Source organism: Vanessa atalanta, chromosome 3 (genome assembly GCF_905147765.1).
Source record: "Vanessa atalanta chromosome 3, ilVanAtal1.2, whole genome shotgun sequence".
Lineage (NCBI taxonomy): Eukaryota > Metazoa > Arthropoda > Insecta > Lepidoptera > Nymphalidae > Vanessa > Vanessa atalanta.
In genome coordinates this window covers 3085699-3103511 of record NC_061873.1, presented here as the reverse complement: position 1 = coordinate 3103511, position 17813 = coordinate 3085699, and the positions used below count along the sequence as shown (strand labels likewise).

General features: G+C 31.1%; 1 protein-coding gene across 6 annotated transcripts in view; it reads right to left on the bottom strand.

Annotated features, from left to right (window-relative positions):
* The window catches only part of LOC125076861 (calcium/calmodulin-dependent 3',5'-cyclic nucleotide phosphodiesterase 1), a 451483-nt gene that overhangs the window by 26523 nt on the left and 407147 nt on the right, over nucleotides 1-17813 (bottom strand). For all 6 annotated transcript variants that reach the window (XM_047688584.1, XM_047688580.1, XM_047688579.1 and 3 more), the window contains one exon: nucleotides 6205-6358. In XM_047688584.1, coding sequence (XP_047544540.1) covers nucleotides 6205-6358 — 154 coding nt within the window. The remainder of the gene's footprint in view (nucleotides 1-6204; nucleotides 6359-17813) is intronic.

Below are 17813 nucleotides of genomic sequence, written 5' to 3'. Positions count from 1 at the left end.
GTTCCCTAGAAGTTTTTAAGGGTTAGAAGTAACTCATTCTACAGCAAATAAACTTGAACCCACCTGCGTGGGTACCACCTTCTCACTAAATATTCAGCGATTATTCTCAATGGAACTACGTATAATCTATGATGCGATATTCCGTTAATCCAACAGAATTTATAATTTCCAGTTCATGATCTACGCGGATTAGTTGCTGCCTGAAAAAACGGCATACAAACTTTAACATCTATAGTTATAAATGTAATTCCTAATTCAAATAAAGCACTCAATCGAATTAACTAATACTTATACAAGATGTTGCACGTTTCAGAGGAGATTAAAGTACCACTATAAATTTACTTTAAATTTAGCTTATCAATTGACAAGTGCAAATATTCTGTTCCTTTTTGTAATATAAGGTCAGAGTGGAGCTTATACATGTATTCTATCGTTCGTATATTGTACTCTGAGAATATTTTTCATTCATTCGTTTCATTCAACTAAATCACGTGATGAAATAAAGATTCATGTCGAGTAATATGAAGAAATATACGAATATAATAATTCACCAAGTTTAAAATCATATAAGCTTATTATATAAAATAAGTTTTATATAAACACAGGGAGTGTTTATCATTTATATTATATATATTATTATTTAAGACAAATTTTAACTCACGGGAAATACGTTAAAAGAAGGTTTAAAGTAAACACAATATAAACAGTTGTTTTTATGACCATTTGTTATTAAAACAATTTAAGAAATAACGATTAAATATTAAATTAATAATAATTGTTTCAAAATAACAACATACTTGTATTCATAGACGATTATCAAGGATTGTATTTCTTAAACGAATAAAAATAACAAATTTCAAACATTCTTGCAAGGGCAAATACCATGCTGTCTACAACAGGGCCGGATTAGGGCATGGATATTGCCACGTGACCTATACAATAGAGTATTCTGGAAAACTTTTACATAATATTATATATGAATGTTAAAATAGTAAAATACAAGTATTCTTATGGTTCTCACAAGAATTTAATTTATTCCGTATTCACTTATTTAAAAATGTAACCGAAAAAAAATGGTTCCATTGATTTAAATAATAATGATGGGCCTTTACTTTTGGTGACCTCTGTGCTTCTAGGCCCCTAAATCCGGCCCTGGCAATGCTCGAAGTAAGAAAAATATATTTATTTTCTTAGAGAAACTCTATGCTTTATTTATTTTACAAAGTATTTATTTATTGTTTATCTTGAACTGTAAATTCTTTCAATGACCATCATTTGGTTTATTTGTTGTAAGTATTTTGATATGCCTTTATATTATTATCATCATTCGGTCAGCACAGAGTAAATTATTATTATATATATTTTGTTTTTTTTTTTTTTTATTGCAGATGTTCAAAGGCCATCAGGTGAGCCTCTTGCTCGTTTGTCAATCGTGACATAAAAAATACAGAACATAGATATAACTATATTATTAAGCTTATCTTAAGAAGCATATATTGCTTTTCTAAAGTAAAAATTGTTTAAATAAGTTCAGATTTTATGCAAAGAATTTTTAATGAATATTATTTACCATACCAACTTTTGATCGGACTTTATTTACCTCTTTGTACATTTAAAAATGGAATAACTTAAACCAGGATGGTTTTGAGGATGAAGATTTATATGCAATAAATGGTGAATTAAAATTTTGCCTACGTCCGTCCTTGGAGTTTAACCTTGCTTCGTACCAAATTTTATCAAAATCGATTCAGTTGTTTAGCCGTGAAACAAACAGACAGACATACTTTCGCATCTATAATATTAAGTATACATTAGAACATTCTGAAATATGATCGTTTCATTGAAATTGAGATTAGTTTCTAATTGACCGTGACCCGATAACCCATCGGTTCTCAATCTAATTTGTTCAGATTTCTAGCGACTTAATCAAGTGGAATAATTGACTGTCGGGATGATAATTGAATGAAAATATCCTTTTTCCTTAGACTTATCGTCCAGCGCTTTATAGCGCTACATTTTCAAACTATGAGGCAGAAAATTAATTGTGTTTTGCGTATTTTATATTGAGCATAATCTAAGCCCGTTAGTAGCCAATAATAAATAATCAACGAACGATATTTTCTGAAACTATCCTTGATATAAATAATAGTTACTTACTTGATATAAATATAGTTAAAAGGATACGAATAACATAAATACATAAGATAATATATATAGTAGAGTATATGAATTAATCTGACAAATATACTATTATAATTAAATTTTGTATAAGGTATGTAAGCCGGTTTTATTCAATGTATTAAATTATTATTTTTCAATTTATGTTGATTTCTAATCTAGACATACACGTGTAATATAATTTCACAGGATATTTGATGACTTAAAAATATATATTAAATAGATATATTTTACTTTTTATATTAATTATTCCTTGTGAAAAAGGCGGATGTTTAAATAATGCTTTGAAACCAAATTAATGCATCATAGAATTTTTTGACACAAAGTCATTTTTTTTAATTTGATATAGAATCCACTTGTTTATTGATACTAAATAATCTCATATGTATTGACTGATTGATAATGTATTTAATTTGAGAAATTGATTGTCTTCTGTGTTTATGGTCGGTTCTTAGTAAAATCCACATTCCGAATAGGTAGGTTTATGTCCAATTTGAACATGAAACATGAAGATTTAAGAGTAGTAACAGGTCACTTGATTTAAGTTTACTTTGTATTTGATTGATTTTGAATAAAAGAGCATAAATCATAGTTTTAAATTATCTCCTAAAATGAACCATATTTCATATTTCATATGTCGATTTAGTTTCGTTTATTATAATTTTAATTTGTAATTTCAAATGTTTAGCAATTTCAGCTTGAATATGTATGGAGTTATATACAGAGAATGATATACTTTGAAATTCACACCAGACACAAACTGGAAGTGTCCACTTCAGAAATGTCGACGAAACGTTTTTAGAACGGCACTTGAATAATTTAACTAAAAGTCCTGTACCTAAATAATGGTATCATTATGGCTTAACTACTGTGTTTCTTGCCGGTTCTTCTGGTTAGAATCTACTTTCTGAACCGGTGGTAGCTTTACATTTAATTCATCACTGTAACATGATTCTAGTGTTTTTATGAGCCAATATTAATAAAATATATTTTGATTTATCTTATTCTCATCTTATATGACATTTAACTGTCTTGTTGGTCGAGTGACTTTTTATAAGGATGCAAATCCTCGGGTTTTTTAGATTCAAACCCCAGAATGGCCTCATAAAAAGTTATCGAGTTTTTTTGCCGAAAATTCTCAGTAACAGCTCGAGGTCTGGAAGTTGGCAGTGTGAACAATTACGTGGCAGGTGTCTCCCGAAGGTGAGAGTGACGGAATAGAGAATTCATCTGTATTTGCAGACACACTTGTGCCCTATAGCATGCCTTGTGTAGTTGGCTTCTCTTGAGATTAGCCACCGTGGCAGAAATCAGTAAGGCTGACATCATAAGACATAGTTTCCGAAAAATAAAATCGTGTGCTCGTTCGAAACGTATTCGTTGATTTCACGCAATCAATTCGAGAGCAGAGTCACACTTCTATTTATTGTTTTTCGACTAAATTCTATTTAAACATCTTCGTCTGTTTTCCGCTCGCTTGATTGTGACAACTTCAACTTACGTATCAAATCAAAGATGGAAATTCACGCTGTTACGTCCAAATGGATTTACAGAAACGTATATAGAGTATAATTTTAATTTGAATTCCGCGAGATACTAAACGAGGTAATATTTGCATATACAGAATCAAGCTTAAAGGTTTGATTTTATTTATATGTTTTATTCGCTATTTTTATTTTTCCATATTCCAGTGGTACATCACAGATATAATACATATATATCCTAACTTATTGCTTGTTGTGTTTATAAAGAGATTAGTGAAATAATTTATCTTATATGAGATCATTAATTGAGTACTTTTATTATATCGCAATATTATGCTTAATTTATTTTTATGCGGTGAAAGAAAATATCGTGAGAAAAACCACTTTCAAACAAAATCCAAACTTTTCTTCTCAAAGAGCCCTTGATCCAGCAAGGATACGTTCAGAGACTATTAATTTAATTTATTTATATATCGCTTATCGCGCTATCTCTTTTGTGGACGATAACCCTTACGTTTTTAATGTTTCCGAACCACTCGTTGCGGTCGAGAATATTCCGTCGCTTTTTAAACTCCCCAACGATATTTGGTTTTAATTCGATTATAACATTGTTAATCCTTGGAATATTCTTGCTTGTTGACTTTTAACAGTATACAAATACACTTTTATTTAGTTACCTAATAAATGACTAAAAAACTTACTTTAAATCGTATTTTTCAACTGTGTTATTAAATTTTATTTAGGTTATGTGGTCCTCGGTCCACAGTTCACGAGGCCAGTAATTGCGAATATTGAACTTTATTTTCAAAACATTTTGTCCAGTATTGACTTATTTTACTTAATAAAAAAAGATCACGATTACTTTACTTTTTAACCGACTTTAAAAAGGAGGAGGTTATCAATTAGTCTGTTTTTTTTTAAAGAAACGATTGCTTTAATTAGCGTTTAGTACAAAAACGATATAGCTCTTTTTTATCTATATTTTTAATTAAAATTAGTTTGGAATTGAGTTAAGAGTAGACTATACATTATAATCATGTATTTATTAGTATCAGCAAATCATTGAAATAAAACTAGTTTTTAACGGATTTAATCGCGTATATTAATTATTTTAACATCCCGACGTTTCGAGCACTTTGCAGTGTTCGTTGACCACGATTATAATATACGCGATTAAATCCGTTAAAAACTAGTTTTATTTCAATGTGTAATAATCGCGAAAATCTAAGACAACATTCAGCAAATCATTCCGAGCTTTGAATTTGTGCTGAATATGATTCCCAATATATATTCTGTAAATGTTATGTATGTATGGAAAAATATTAAAGATTTTGTGATAAAATGTGTTACGCTTAACATTCGTATAAGGAACAAACATAAACTTTTTACTCCTGTGATTCCACTTCATGGGGTTAGTAACTCTTCTGTGGGGCAACTTATAGGGTTTAAAATAGGATAACAGAAAGCGTTCAAAATGAGAATATATTTAATCAATCTCAAATTGTCAAAAAAAAATCCGCTGTATTCCTTTCGTTGGTTTTCTTTTTTTTTAATAAGGTTATATTCGATTAAGGAATTTGATTTGATTTGATATAGTGATAAACTATAGCTTTTATGTCTTGTATGTTATATGTAACGACTGGATAAAGCCGTGGGGATGCTAAAGCTCTTCCATTACTGAGGATTTGAAACTTACGCAGTGGATAGCCTGCAGGCTATAGCCTAGAGGTTGAAAAACTATTAGTTGAAATTATATTATACATTTTTCTTTTAACCTATATACTTTTCTGGCATCGATTTAAATAGTTTTTACATATTATATTGATTATTAAATAAGTTGTTTTTAGTTGTGAAAGTGTTATAAGTAGGATTAAAACTACCCCTTTAATAGACAAGGGTTTCTATAACGCTTCGTATTTCTATATATCATAAAATATAATCGCTTCCCGCCGTCTGTATGCTGAGATCTTCCAAACTACGGATTGGATTTTAATGCGTTTTTTAACAATAAACAAAGTGATTCAAGAGGAAAGTTTTTTATGAAAAGTACATGCATATTATAATAGTAGAGAGGAGCTGGGAATGTCAACTTTCATAGACAAAAATAAACAAGAATCTTTTTTTTTATGATTCTTCTTAATTCAAAAAGTTGTATAAAGACCCTTATTGTGCGGGTGTGAAGCCGGGTCGAGTAGTTAACACTAACATGTTATGTCCCTTGTGCCTGAAGTTAAATTGACTCACTCACTCTTCAAACCGGTACACAACAATACTAACTATTGCTATTTTGTGGTAGAATATTTAATGACGGGTACCTTTTCCAGATGGGCTAGCACAAAACCCTACCATCATGTAAAGTAAATATATTATATTATATATTTTATTAAATAATTCGCCTTAAGATATTAATTCACTTATCCTATTTGTATAGAGTGAATATTATTAAGAAAAAAACTGGTGAAAATATATTGCGAGGACATTTATATATAAGATAGATTTTAAGTTATACAGTATACATATAGTAAAATGAATAATCAATTACCTAAGTGCGGCTTTGTCGCATGCATCGGGCGTATCGACAGCGGGCAAGTGCTCTGTGTCTAGATCGAGTTGGTCTAGCTGTTCGTCGGTCGGCGGAGAGCTCTCCGTCTTACCGCGGCTAGACGAACGACGGACTATTGTGAGGGCGCCTTGTTCTGTGAACAAATTGTAATAAAATATTAAACACACTCTCACACACAACGTTACATTCACATTTATATGATGTATTTCTCGATCTTCTCATTACTAAATTAATTATAATATTACTCTGAAATACGTATTAATGAACATCACGAAGGGATATTACATAACAACAAACATGTGGCATATTGAAACGTGTTTACGTTGAGTTAAAAATTCAAAGAGCAATCAACACGAGTGTTTTTATTCGAACGAAACAGCGAAATGAATTCTTTAATTCCATATCGAATACGAGTGTTATAGTTAATTAAAATAGTTCACTGTGTCTGAACACAGTTTTCCTTTTCAGCGTTATTTGACGGTAGACGTTGAACGTTATTATTCGTTTTTATATTTTTATTTCCCTTGTAAAATGTAAACTCGTTTCAAGCGAAACTCTCGCTTTATTTTCATGCAAAAATAAATATTTCAGTAATAATTTATTAACTGTAACACACAGGTAGCATGCCATGCATTATTAATACGGTAATATTACACAACACGTACTCGTTTTAAAAATCAAAATGCGTCTAGACATAATATTACATTTTGAATTTGTTAAAAATATGTAAATTTGAAATAGGTTTACCTTTTACAAAATTACAATGATTGAAATAATGTTTTTGTTATTTTAGTTACCTTGTAATAATGATAGATGTCGCTCTTTTTAAACGTCAGGCAAAGGTGAATGACCTTGGTTTGAACAATTTATACAATTTTCAGTAGATAATGTATTTGAACAAATATTTATACAGAGAAATATTAAACTAAAAATGGTCGTATAATATATTAAAATCAATATCTCCGATTAAACACAGGAAAGTTTGATTTGTAAATCCTTATGATAACAATCGCGTCTCTTAGAAAAGAAAATTAAAATTAAAGTTTTATAATTTTTGTACAGCTAATAAACTGCCACAAATAAAAAAACAATCTTAATTGTAGGCAATGTAATAATTAATTTATACAAGAAAAATATATTAAAAGATTAATTTTAATATATTATGTACTATTTCTTATTTATTCATTTTTTACGCAAATGATAGAACACAGGAGAAGGTAAAACAAATACCCAAAAATTTATTTTATCTTAATCAAGCTACTCTTTGCTTAGCATTTCAACATTCGTTTGTTAAATTTTTTTTTTTTATGGCATTGGTTTGCGGACGAGCATATGGGCCACCTGATGCTAAGTGGTCACCACCGCCCATAGACAAAGGCGCTGTAAGAAATATTAACCATTCCTTACATCGCCTATGCGCCACCACCTTGGGAACTAAGATGTTATGTCCCTTGTGCCTGTGATTACACTGGCTCACTCACCCTTCTAACCGGTACACAACAATACAGTGTACTGTTATTTGGCGGTAGAATATCTGATGAGTGGGTGGTACCTACCCAGACGGGCTTGCACAAAGCCCTACCACCAAGTAAAGTTATGTATAGTTTGGTTCTATACACAACTTTATGAACACGATTTAAAAAAAAAAGAAAGTGTATTGATTGTTATTGGCGTCGTCATAATAAATAAATGAATTACATTCTACAACCATAATGGTCTATGTTTCGTCGGCTACAATAAATTGAAAAAAAAAAACAAACACTAGAAAAGCTTATAGCTGATGTAAATATTTTCACGAGCCGGGATTAAAAATGCTACCATTAGCGCTTCCAGTTAACTATCGCCGATTTAATTAGCCAACGTGCTTACGAATATTCCGTAGAATCCTATTAAATGTCAGAGCAATATCAGTACAGTATGTGATTTTTTAGCTTATTTCAATTTAACGTATTTCTTCTGGATTACAATGGTTTGCTTAAAATTTTTTTCGTCGTGCTTGATATGTTAGATGTAATTTAATTATTAATTTTGGCAAACATTTTATCAAAAAGTATAGTTTCAAGTTATTATTTATCAAGATATTTCATAAGTTTGATTATGTAGGATAGGATTGCAGTTGCATGTTAAGATATTAATCGGTTAATTTTTTTTTTTGAGGCAAAGGTATAATATAGCACTGCCAAATGAATATCTTAAGACTTCTTGAAAGAAAAGAACTGTCAATATGTGGGCGCAACATGAGGTTGGAATTTAGGACTTCGGGGTCAGACCCTCATAAGCAAGTCGCTTACGCTATCGAACTAGAATACGGCTTATCTTATTGGAAAAAACATCCGTATAATGGCGGAAAACCATTTCCACAGACAGGCCGGTTGTAAAGGTCTGCCAAATTTTTCTTCTAGTAAAATAAACATGACGTGACTACGTCAAAATAAAATTCAAATATTAGGGACAAACATATTTATTTGCTTGTGAAGAGTAACGAAACATTATACATATAACAAAAAAGGATGAGAATACAATAATATGAATGTACGTAAATTTAATCACTACATATTATAAAACAAAATATCCCAGCTGCATTTGTCTGTGTATCTTAATGCCACACTCAAAAACTACCGAACGGTTTTCAATACGGCTTTTACCAACGGACAAAGCGATTCATAAGGAAGTTTTAAGGGTATAATTGATTAAGTCTTTGCGTAAATTGACCGAAATATGACGATGATTATTGAAAAAAAAGTGGGGAAATATCATGCCGACTGTACGAATCAATAGTTTGTTTTTATGACCCTTATTCTACCGTAGTGTACTGATGCTCCATCGTCATGGTACTGTCTACCTCACATTGAATTTTACACTAAACGAGATAAGTTTTGCGACGAGAAATCTCACAAAGCGAGTGGCTCAATTAAACTTTCAGTCAATTTCTAGCTCCGACAGCACTTCGGCATCGTGAATATTGAGAGCTTTTAGTTTTTTCAATACGATTCACACTTTTCGAACATTTCTTATTTATTTTACATTGCAAGCGCTTAAGGATTTTATTTGTTGCGTTTTATGTTTACATTTTTGAAGATTTGTGTTATCTGAACACTTGTGTTCTTAATTCGAAATATTTTTGAAACAATAATATATAACTTTACCTGGATTAAAAAAAAAATTAAGTGAGTTTAAACGACTGGTTTTTAACCAGTCGTTTAAATAAACGATAACTGGTCAAAAACCTCATATATTTTGAAAAAGATAATATTAGAATTTATTTTCCCACGCGCCGAATTACAGGTTTCCTTACAAAGCAATTACACACCAAGCACAAGATGAATTAAAACACAAATTAACTAAAAAAACTCAAGTGTATGAGGATAGTTCGTGGAGTGAGGACTTGGTAATCTGTAATACAGATCTATGCCAATAATAGACAAGTTACGTACATACACATTTTGTAACAGAACTTAGGGCAGAATGAACTATTAAAAGAAAACATGGATTTCAAGACAATGACTTTAATTATAAATACATTACATATACATAAAATAAGTAATATTTTAAAAGTAAATAATCAATTTGATATATGAGTGAACGCAAATGTCATCTCTAGTTGTTGATTTCAGTGAAAATTTATAAAAAAAACAATTGTACGGATTTTATCGAATTCCAGTTGAAATTCGTTGGAATAGACAATATCTGGCATTGACACGTGTCAACCCGACACTACAACGTGTTAAAGTTATTAAATTCCGTTCGGCTTACCATAGACAAAATTACAATGCTTAATAAAAGGTATCACATACTTACTTCGGTACTTTAAGAAATATTAGCTACTAGTTTTCGCATGTGTGAGAGGGGGTGAACGTCAGATGTTAGGAAGATATTGTTTTAAATTTTTATACTCTCCTGAGTGGAGCTATGGATGCGTAATATCGAAAACGGCCATCACAGTCGTTTAATTGGGTAGGAAACTCGCATAAGCTCGTTCCTTCCCCAAGGGCTTCAATACCTTTCTCAAGGTTTCAACTGCGTGGAAAATCAGGCTCTCCAAATCCGTCCAGCTGTTTTTGCGTAATTGAGTAACAAACATCCATACATACAAACTTTCACATTTATTAATCACATTTGTAGGATTTCTTACATCGTCAATGTGCCATTTATAGGAACTATGAACTATGTATAAGTACATGACATAGTCGAATCGTGATCGCTGTGACGTCAATATTTCCTAAGAAATTCGACAATGAGTTGAATTGATAGACCGAACTGAAACTCGGTTTAGTAGAATAGGATAACAGCTAAATAGTAACAATGAAATAAATATTTTGTAAATAGAATTGACACTCCGACTAATTCACCTTTAAATCCGAAACATCTATACGAAGAATTATTATTTAGTGGTAGAATAATTAATGATTGCATGGCGCTTTATTGGTGAAATCGCTAGTTTTAATTATCATATATGACTGCGAATTGATTCAGTGGCTCACAAGAATGCAATTACAAAATTCAGCATCTCAAGTCGGTCCAATGAAAATGTATCAGATTTTTTTGACAAGAAATTATCAGTTGGTAGTACATTGTACATTGTTGGCGATGAACACTTCCCTGATTCGGAATGTCAGGCTATCCCATCGATATGAAACAGACAGAATAGAGAGTGCATCTGTGTTTGCGTCCATATTTGTGCATATCTCTTGCGCACTTGGCCCTATTCCTAGTCCTGCTGTGCAAGAAATTAATTCAATGTTCGTAAAAAAATCTTACAATATATTCGAAAGTTATCTATATCTCAAACCTCAACATTTTTTTAACGAATAAATTCATTTAAAAAATGTATTGAAAGATTTTTTTATAAACTGAGTAAAAGAAATAAAAGAAGCTTTATGATTTTTGAATTTCGAAAACAAAAGAATGAAATGCAAATAAAATTTTCGTATTTTAACTCTCGACATTCGTAAACGGTTATACATTTATTTTTATTTCTCTATTTGTTGTGATTTCGAAAATAAAACTGAAATTGATTTATTGAATTTAAGGAAATGGTTGTTCATTTCGGTTGCCAGATATTGCCTATTCCAACAAATTTCAACTGGAATTCGATAAAATCCGTACAATTGTTTTTGCGTAATTGAGTAACAAACATCCATACATACAAACTTTCACATTTATTAATATAATTTGTAGGATTTCTTACATCGTCAATGCGCTATTTATAGGAATTATGAACTATGTACATGACATAGTCGAATCGTGATCGCTGTGACGTCAATATTTCCTAAGAAATTCGACAATGAGTTGAATTGATAGACCGAACTGAAACTCGGTTTAGTAGAATAGGATAACAGCTAAATAGTAACAATGAAATAAATATTTTGTAAATAGAATTGACACTCCGACTAATTCACCTTTAAATCCGAAACATCTATACGAAGAATTATTATTTAGTGGTAGACTAATTAATGATTGCATGGCGCTTTATTGGTGAAATCGCTAGTTTTAATTATCATATATGACTGCGAATTGATTCAGTGGCTCACAAGAATGCAATTACAAATTTCAGCGTCTCAAGTCGGTCCAATGAAAATGTATCAGATTTTTTTGACAAGAAATTATCAGTTGGTAGTACATTGTACATTGTTGGCGATGAACACTTCCCTGATTCGGAATGTCAGGCTATCCCATCGATATGAAACAGACAGAATAGAGAGTGCATCTGTGTTTGCGTCCATATTTGTGCATATCTCTTGCGCACTTGGCCCTATTCCTAGTCCTGCTGTGCAAGAAATTAATTCAATGTTCGTAAAAAAATCTTACAATATATTCGAAAGTTATCTATATCTCAAACCTCAACATCTTTTTAACGAATAAATTCATTTAAAAAATGTATTGAAAGATTTTTTTATAAACTGAGTAAAAGAAATAAAAGAAGCTTTATGATTTTTGAATTTCGAAAACAAAAGAATGAAATGCAAATAAAATTTTCGTATTTTAACTCTCGACATTCGTAAACGGTTATACATTTATTTTTATTTCTCTATTTGTTGTGATTTCGAAAATAAAACTGAAATTGATTTATTGAATTTAAGGAAACGGTTGTTCATTGTTTGGGATTTAAACGGGTCACAAGCTTAACATGACGCTTCTCATCGTTATAAACATTCGCGTCGGTGGAAAATAAACTACTACACAATTTTATTATATTTAGAGCCACAAAAAAATAAGAACGATAAAACATTTATTTCGATAAAACTACAGTTTAATTTTTTTAATAAACAATGTGTTTTATTAAATTCGTACATCAACTTATTAAAAATAATATTAACTTGTTAACTAAGGTTTTTATGTGACGATGTGTAAAAGATGATCAACTCCAGTGCACAGATTCAATGGCGGCACCAACAGCACCCTTAGCTTGATCGCCATCAGACTTGACAGCATATCAATCACGAGTTTTTTTTATGAATGATTGGTATAGTTTGGCGGACGAGCAAATTTGACAACAGTAGGTAAGTAGTCACTATCGCGCTATAGACAATGGCGCATTAAGAAAAATTAACCATTCCTTGCATCGCCAATGCCCCTTGGGCACTAAGATGTTACGTGCCTTGTGCCTGTAGTTACACTGGCTCACTCACCCTTCAAACCAGAACACAATAATACTGAGTACTATTTATGGCGGTACAATGTCTGATGAGTGGGTGGTACCTACCCAGATGGGCTTACACAAAGCCCTACCACCAATGTCTGAATGAACAACGTTTCCTTATTTTAATTTTATTTGTTGCCCTAAAACTAGTATAAGTAAATTTCTATTAACAAAATGGATAAATAGTTTGAACACAAACAAAGAATTTAACAACATTTTTGGATACTTTACTGAAGCCGAGATGACCAAGAGGATACAATATACAGATCTCGACCGAACATAGTCGGTCGGTACCAATTATAGAAAAAAAATACCGAGTTTTTATGTAAATAAAAACCAAAATGTTTTTGTTATTCATTTCGTACTCATCACATCCTGAGTAAATCTGCACGTATCCGATATCATTCAACCACAGGTATATCAAACAACTCGTACTGAAACATCGTGGCTGAATAAGCTTCAATTCTCTTTAAAGCTGATTAAAACCGAAGGTTGTGTTGTTTAATTTAATATTATTCCGCGTATAGCTCGGTGGCGTGGGATCCACGGATGTCGAACAACGACGCAACGTCGTTTGCAAGTGTGTGATATATATTTATATCTATGTACGTGTGTGTGTCCCGTATACCATTATGCTATTAAGATTTTTTTTAAATATATTAAATGGTTAAAGGCGTGCCGTAGAGTCCAATGATAAGTTTTTGTCATCAATTTTGTAATCCTAAAATTTAGATTGTGATGCTGGCACGGCGATAAAGATGTTAGAGTATTTTTAAATTTATCACTCTATTATATTATTATTGGGAGTACTTATTAATAAATCTATTTGTGATTTCATTCCTAAGCGAGAGAAGTAAATTATTATTTCTATAATGATATAATACAGGACACGTATGGATCTATAGTTGCGCAAATCATTTTAATTAGGTCACCTCTTGTTCTTATTTATTTTAGGAAAGTCAATACGTTTCCGTTTTACAAGTTGAGTATTAAAGCGGAGCCCTCAAGGGTGTAATTTTCGATGTTCGGAGCAGCGACAAATAAAATTGTTTTTATAAGCGCTGAGCACACGACCCTATCGTAGCATTTGGAACCTTTGTTGCTATGGTAACTGGGAGGGTTGCTTTATTTTTTAATTAATTTTCGATATAATAATTACATAACATGAGGTTCGAAATTAAAAAAAATATGTTCGATTAATAAATATCACTTTTAAGTGCAATAAGGATTATTAAATACTTTTGGTAGTAAATATAGTTTAAAAATAGCGACATTACAAAGCATAGTTTTTATTAAGAAACGATTTACATTTTTAATGAAAGATTTATTATTAAAAATTATAATTAAAATCAAATACATGTAATAAAATCTTGCGGCGCCAATATCTATTGGCGGCAGTGAGCATTTACCCGTGGCCCGTCTAAAGGAAGGAATTTAAATTATTCCTTGATCTTCAATGCGCAACCAATCATTACGTCCCTTGTGGCTGTAGTTACACTGGCTCACCTACTCTTTAAAAACAATACAAAGTATTGCTTTTTGGCGGTACGATATATGATGAGGGTGGTACCTACCCAGACGGGCTTGTACAAAGTCCTTTCGCTAAGTATACAAAAAAAAATATTAGAAATTTCATTAAAAAAACTAAGCAAAGTTGAATGCATTGCTAGTTTTATTAAAAATACGTAATCCGTTTTACCATTAGCCAACTTCTGTCCTATTTTTCTCTGACTTTATATTAGATTAGACCTTTCTGGTCACTCATTTCTCTTGGTCAAATCCCTAAGGGTCAGTATAGAATGGTACGCAGGAAAAGACGACTCTATATTGAATAAATAATACATATATATCAAATAAAGTTGCTTTATTTTCTTTATACATGGTTGAAGGATGAATTCGAAATTGGTTCGCCGAAATAAGTCGTTAGGTCATACTTATGAAATTATCGATATATTTTGAGACATTTTAAATTGTCGTCATAATATATATTTTAACCCACTTGAAGAAGGTTGTCGAATCTATTGCATTTCTACGTTTGTTACCTCCGAACTCCGAAATTTATGAACTGATTTGAATAAAGATTTTTTTTGTTTGGGGAAATATACTTCCCGTTTGATCCCATTTTCATTTGTAAGCAATATACCCCGAGAGTATAAAGATACAGGGTGATTTTTTATGGAATCGATTATTATTTATAATTTATTTTACCCTCAAGGGTATTTTTTGAATTCGGTCGTGAACATTATATTTAAAATGATATAATCTCCTCCAAAATGTCTTCTGAATAGCCTTATCGTACACATATAAGTATAAAGATATAACACCATATAAATATTCCTCGGATTTTAGCATCTATTTTTAAATACAATTCCATCCCAGACAAACCGCTACGAAGTTCTAAAAAAACTCTTAAAGAATCTCTCATTTGAATAACAATTTAATTTTCAGACCCATGTAAGTAGGCAATAAAGTGAACTTCCTTGCCGGTTCTATTCATAAAATCTGCATTCCGAGGCAATGGGATTAAAGCTTTGGAATTAATAAAATCGTTTAAAAAGAGAATTTGAATGAGTTTAAACTTCAATAAAATATATTTTGATTAAAAGTGGTTGTTTTTAAATGTTGCGAACATATTACATCTGGAGTAACTTTTCCAAAGAGGAAGCCTTCTTCAATAGGCTTAGAAGCGAGGGACTCTCGCAGGGGATTATTGTTAATGGTTACTTAGAACTAATAACCAATAACAGTTATGTCATATTTGTAGTATTTAAAAGGGGTTGTATTAATTTTTAAATTAATTTAATTCATCTTTATGTCTTACGTTTTTGCATATTTTCAAAGTCAACCTATCAAGGCGTGAAACCGGTTCGCGCCGGTAAATATGGGAGTCGCTTTTCGTTAGCTTTTCATGCCATGACTACGTTATTTTGTTTTTATGCCTTTTGTATTCTTTAATTATATTTGTCTAAGAATGTTATTGCAAATAGTATTGTTTTGCTAAACTTGCTTACAAAATATAATTTTGACTTAATTGTTGTGTAGGTATAATGAATTTAACAAAATACTGGCTGAATACATATAATATGACAGATTATTATCTGAAACATAAAGGAAAAGGTGCATTATTTAATTGGCGACCACAGTTAGTCAGTGGTGTCCGTGTTGAGCCTGCACTCATCGGTTAGAATTCACGTGATCTAACCTCAATAATTAAACATCAATAGCGCAATGATTAGCGGTTCATCTAGCAATGTTAAAAGTCGCAAGTTCATGACCCCTTCTACTGTTATCGTCCCCACTCTTAGCACAGCTTTAACCTTAAATAGCTAAATAGATATATAAGAAGGTCCTTGAAATGAGGATTTGCTGCTATACTTTTTTTTAAATTAATTGAGTATTGTTGATTTGGAAGCGTCAATAACGCAATGGCTTACGGGCCGCCTAGCGATGTAAAAAGTCGCAGGATCGATCCTGACCCCTTGAGCTATTGTCGTCCCCACTCCTAACCCAAGTGATAAGCTTAGAAGGAGGGTAAATGGGAATATAAGTAATTCCTTAATTAATTTGGTGCATTGCTAGTATTCTTTGTAAAAAAAAAATACATTAAATTATAACCGACTTAATTATGTATAATGGTAATATTCATTGTTTGGTTCTTTTCAAACAATGGTGGTAATTCAATAAATAGCAAAGCGGCGAAGGAATAAATTGGGTAAAACCAGCCGCTTGTAACTAATGTATACTTACTATACATATATTATATGTACACATATATACATATAATATATGTATAGGTGAATTAGCGTTAAAGGTCTGAAACAAGGACACACTTCATTATTTTGGTTTAATCAAAGGTATAATTTAATTTCTCACCATTATCCAATTTTATTTTAATTAATTTACTAAATATATATTTTATACAAAAAACTTTATTTTCAATATAATTTTTACCGAGAACATTACTTGGAGTAGAGATACAAAGTGAAGTTTACGATGTTGTAAAACGTGCAATAATATTGTACTCGTTAAGCTAAGTCAAATTGTAAATAACGTCTTCTGAAATAAGATTAAAATCTTTTTATTGTAATTAAAAATACATGCACGCTATATAAATACATAGAAATAGATTTATTGATTGCTTTTTCATATGTCTTTAGGTAATGGAGTGTGCCTATTGTAGAGTTTTGGGTCAAGCTCAATACTTTTAAGAAACAATTTATTCCTTAGTTATCCACAAAAATATATTCTTAACTATATAATACAGCACCCCGTATGCAGCTCAAAATAATAATAATAATAAATCATTTATTTCAGACTGTATATCCACTTTGTTAGTAACAATTTTCTTATCCTAGTGTTAGTACAATAAATAATACTAAAGAGGAGAGAAAAAAAAAACTGTTAATAAGCACTGCTGCGTCATTCCGTTAGAGATTGCGCAACAGTGATTGATATACAAGCAGTCAAGTCTGCTGGCGATCATGATAAGTATGCTGTTGGTACTGCCACTGACTTTACGCACTAGGGTTGCGCATCTTTCACGCACCGTGACATAATCGTGGCATCGAGAGACAAATTTTAATATCATTCAGAGACTTTAATGAATTAATACGTTCATAATTTATTATTATTTGTAATAATAATAATAATGTTAAGCGATACATGACATAAATGTTTGCAAAGACATAGTAATTTTTAACTTTTTAACTGGATTTTTTATTACAGACATTTAGTTTTATATGTATTTTTGTTATCATTTTTGGTTTTTTTTTCTTTTATTTTCCTATTCTCAGTCTCTTTAATATTATATGTGAGAACTGTTATTGGCCTAATAGTTATTAAGTATTTGCTGTATGTATGTTCTCCAATTAAATAAATAATAACATAGTCAGGAAAATTAAATTAAAAATACAAATATTCGCTTCGTTCTGGTGCAACGACACCACGT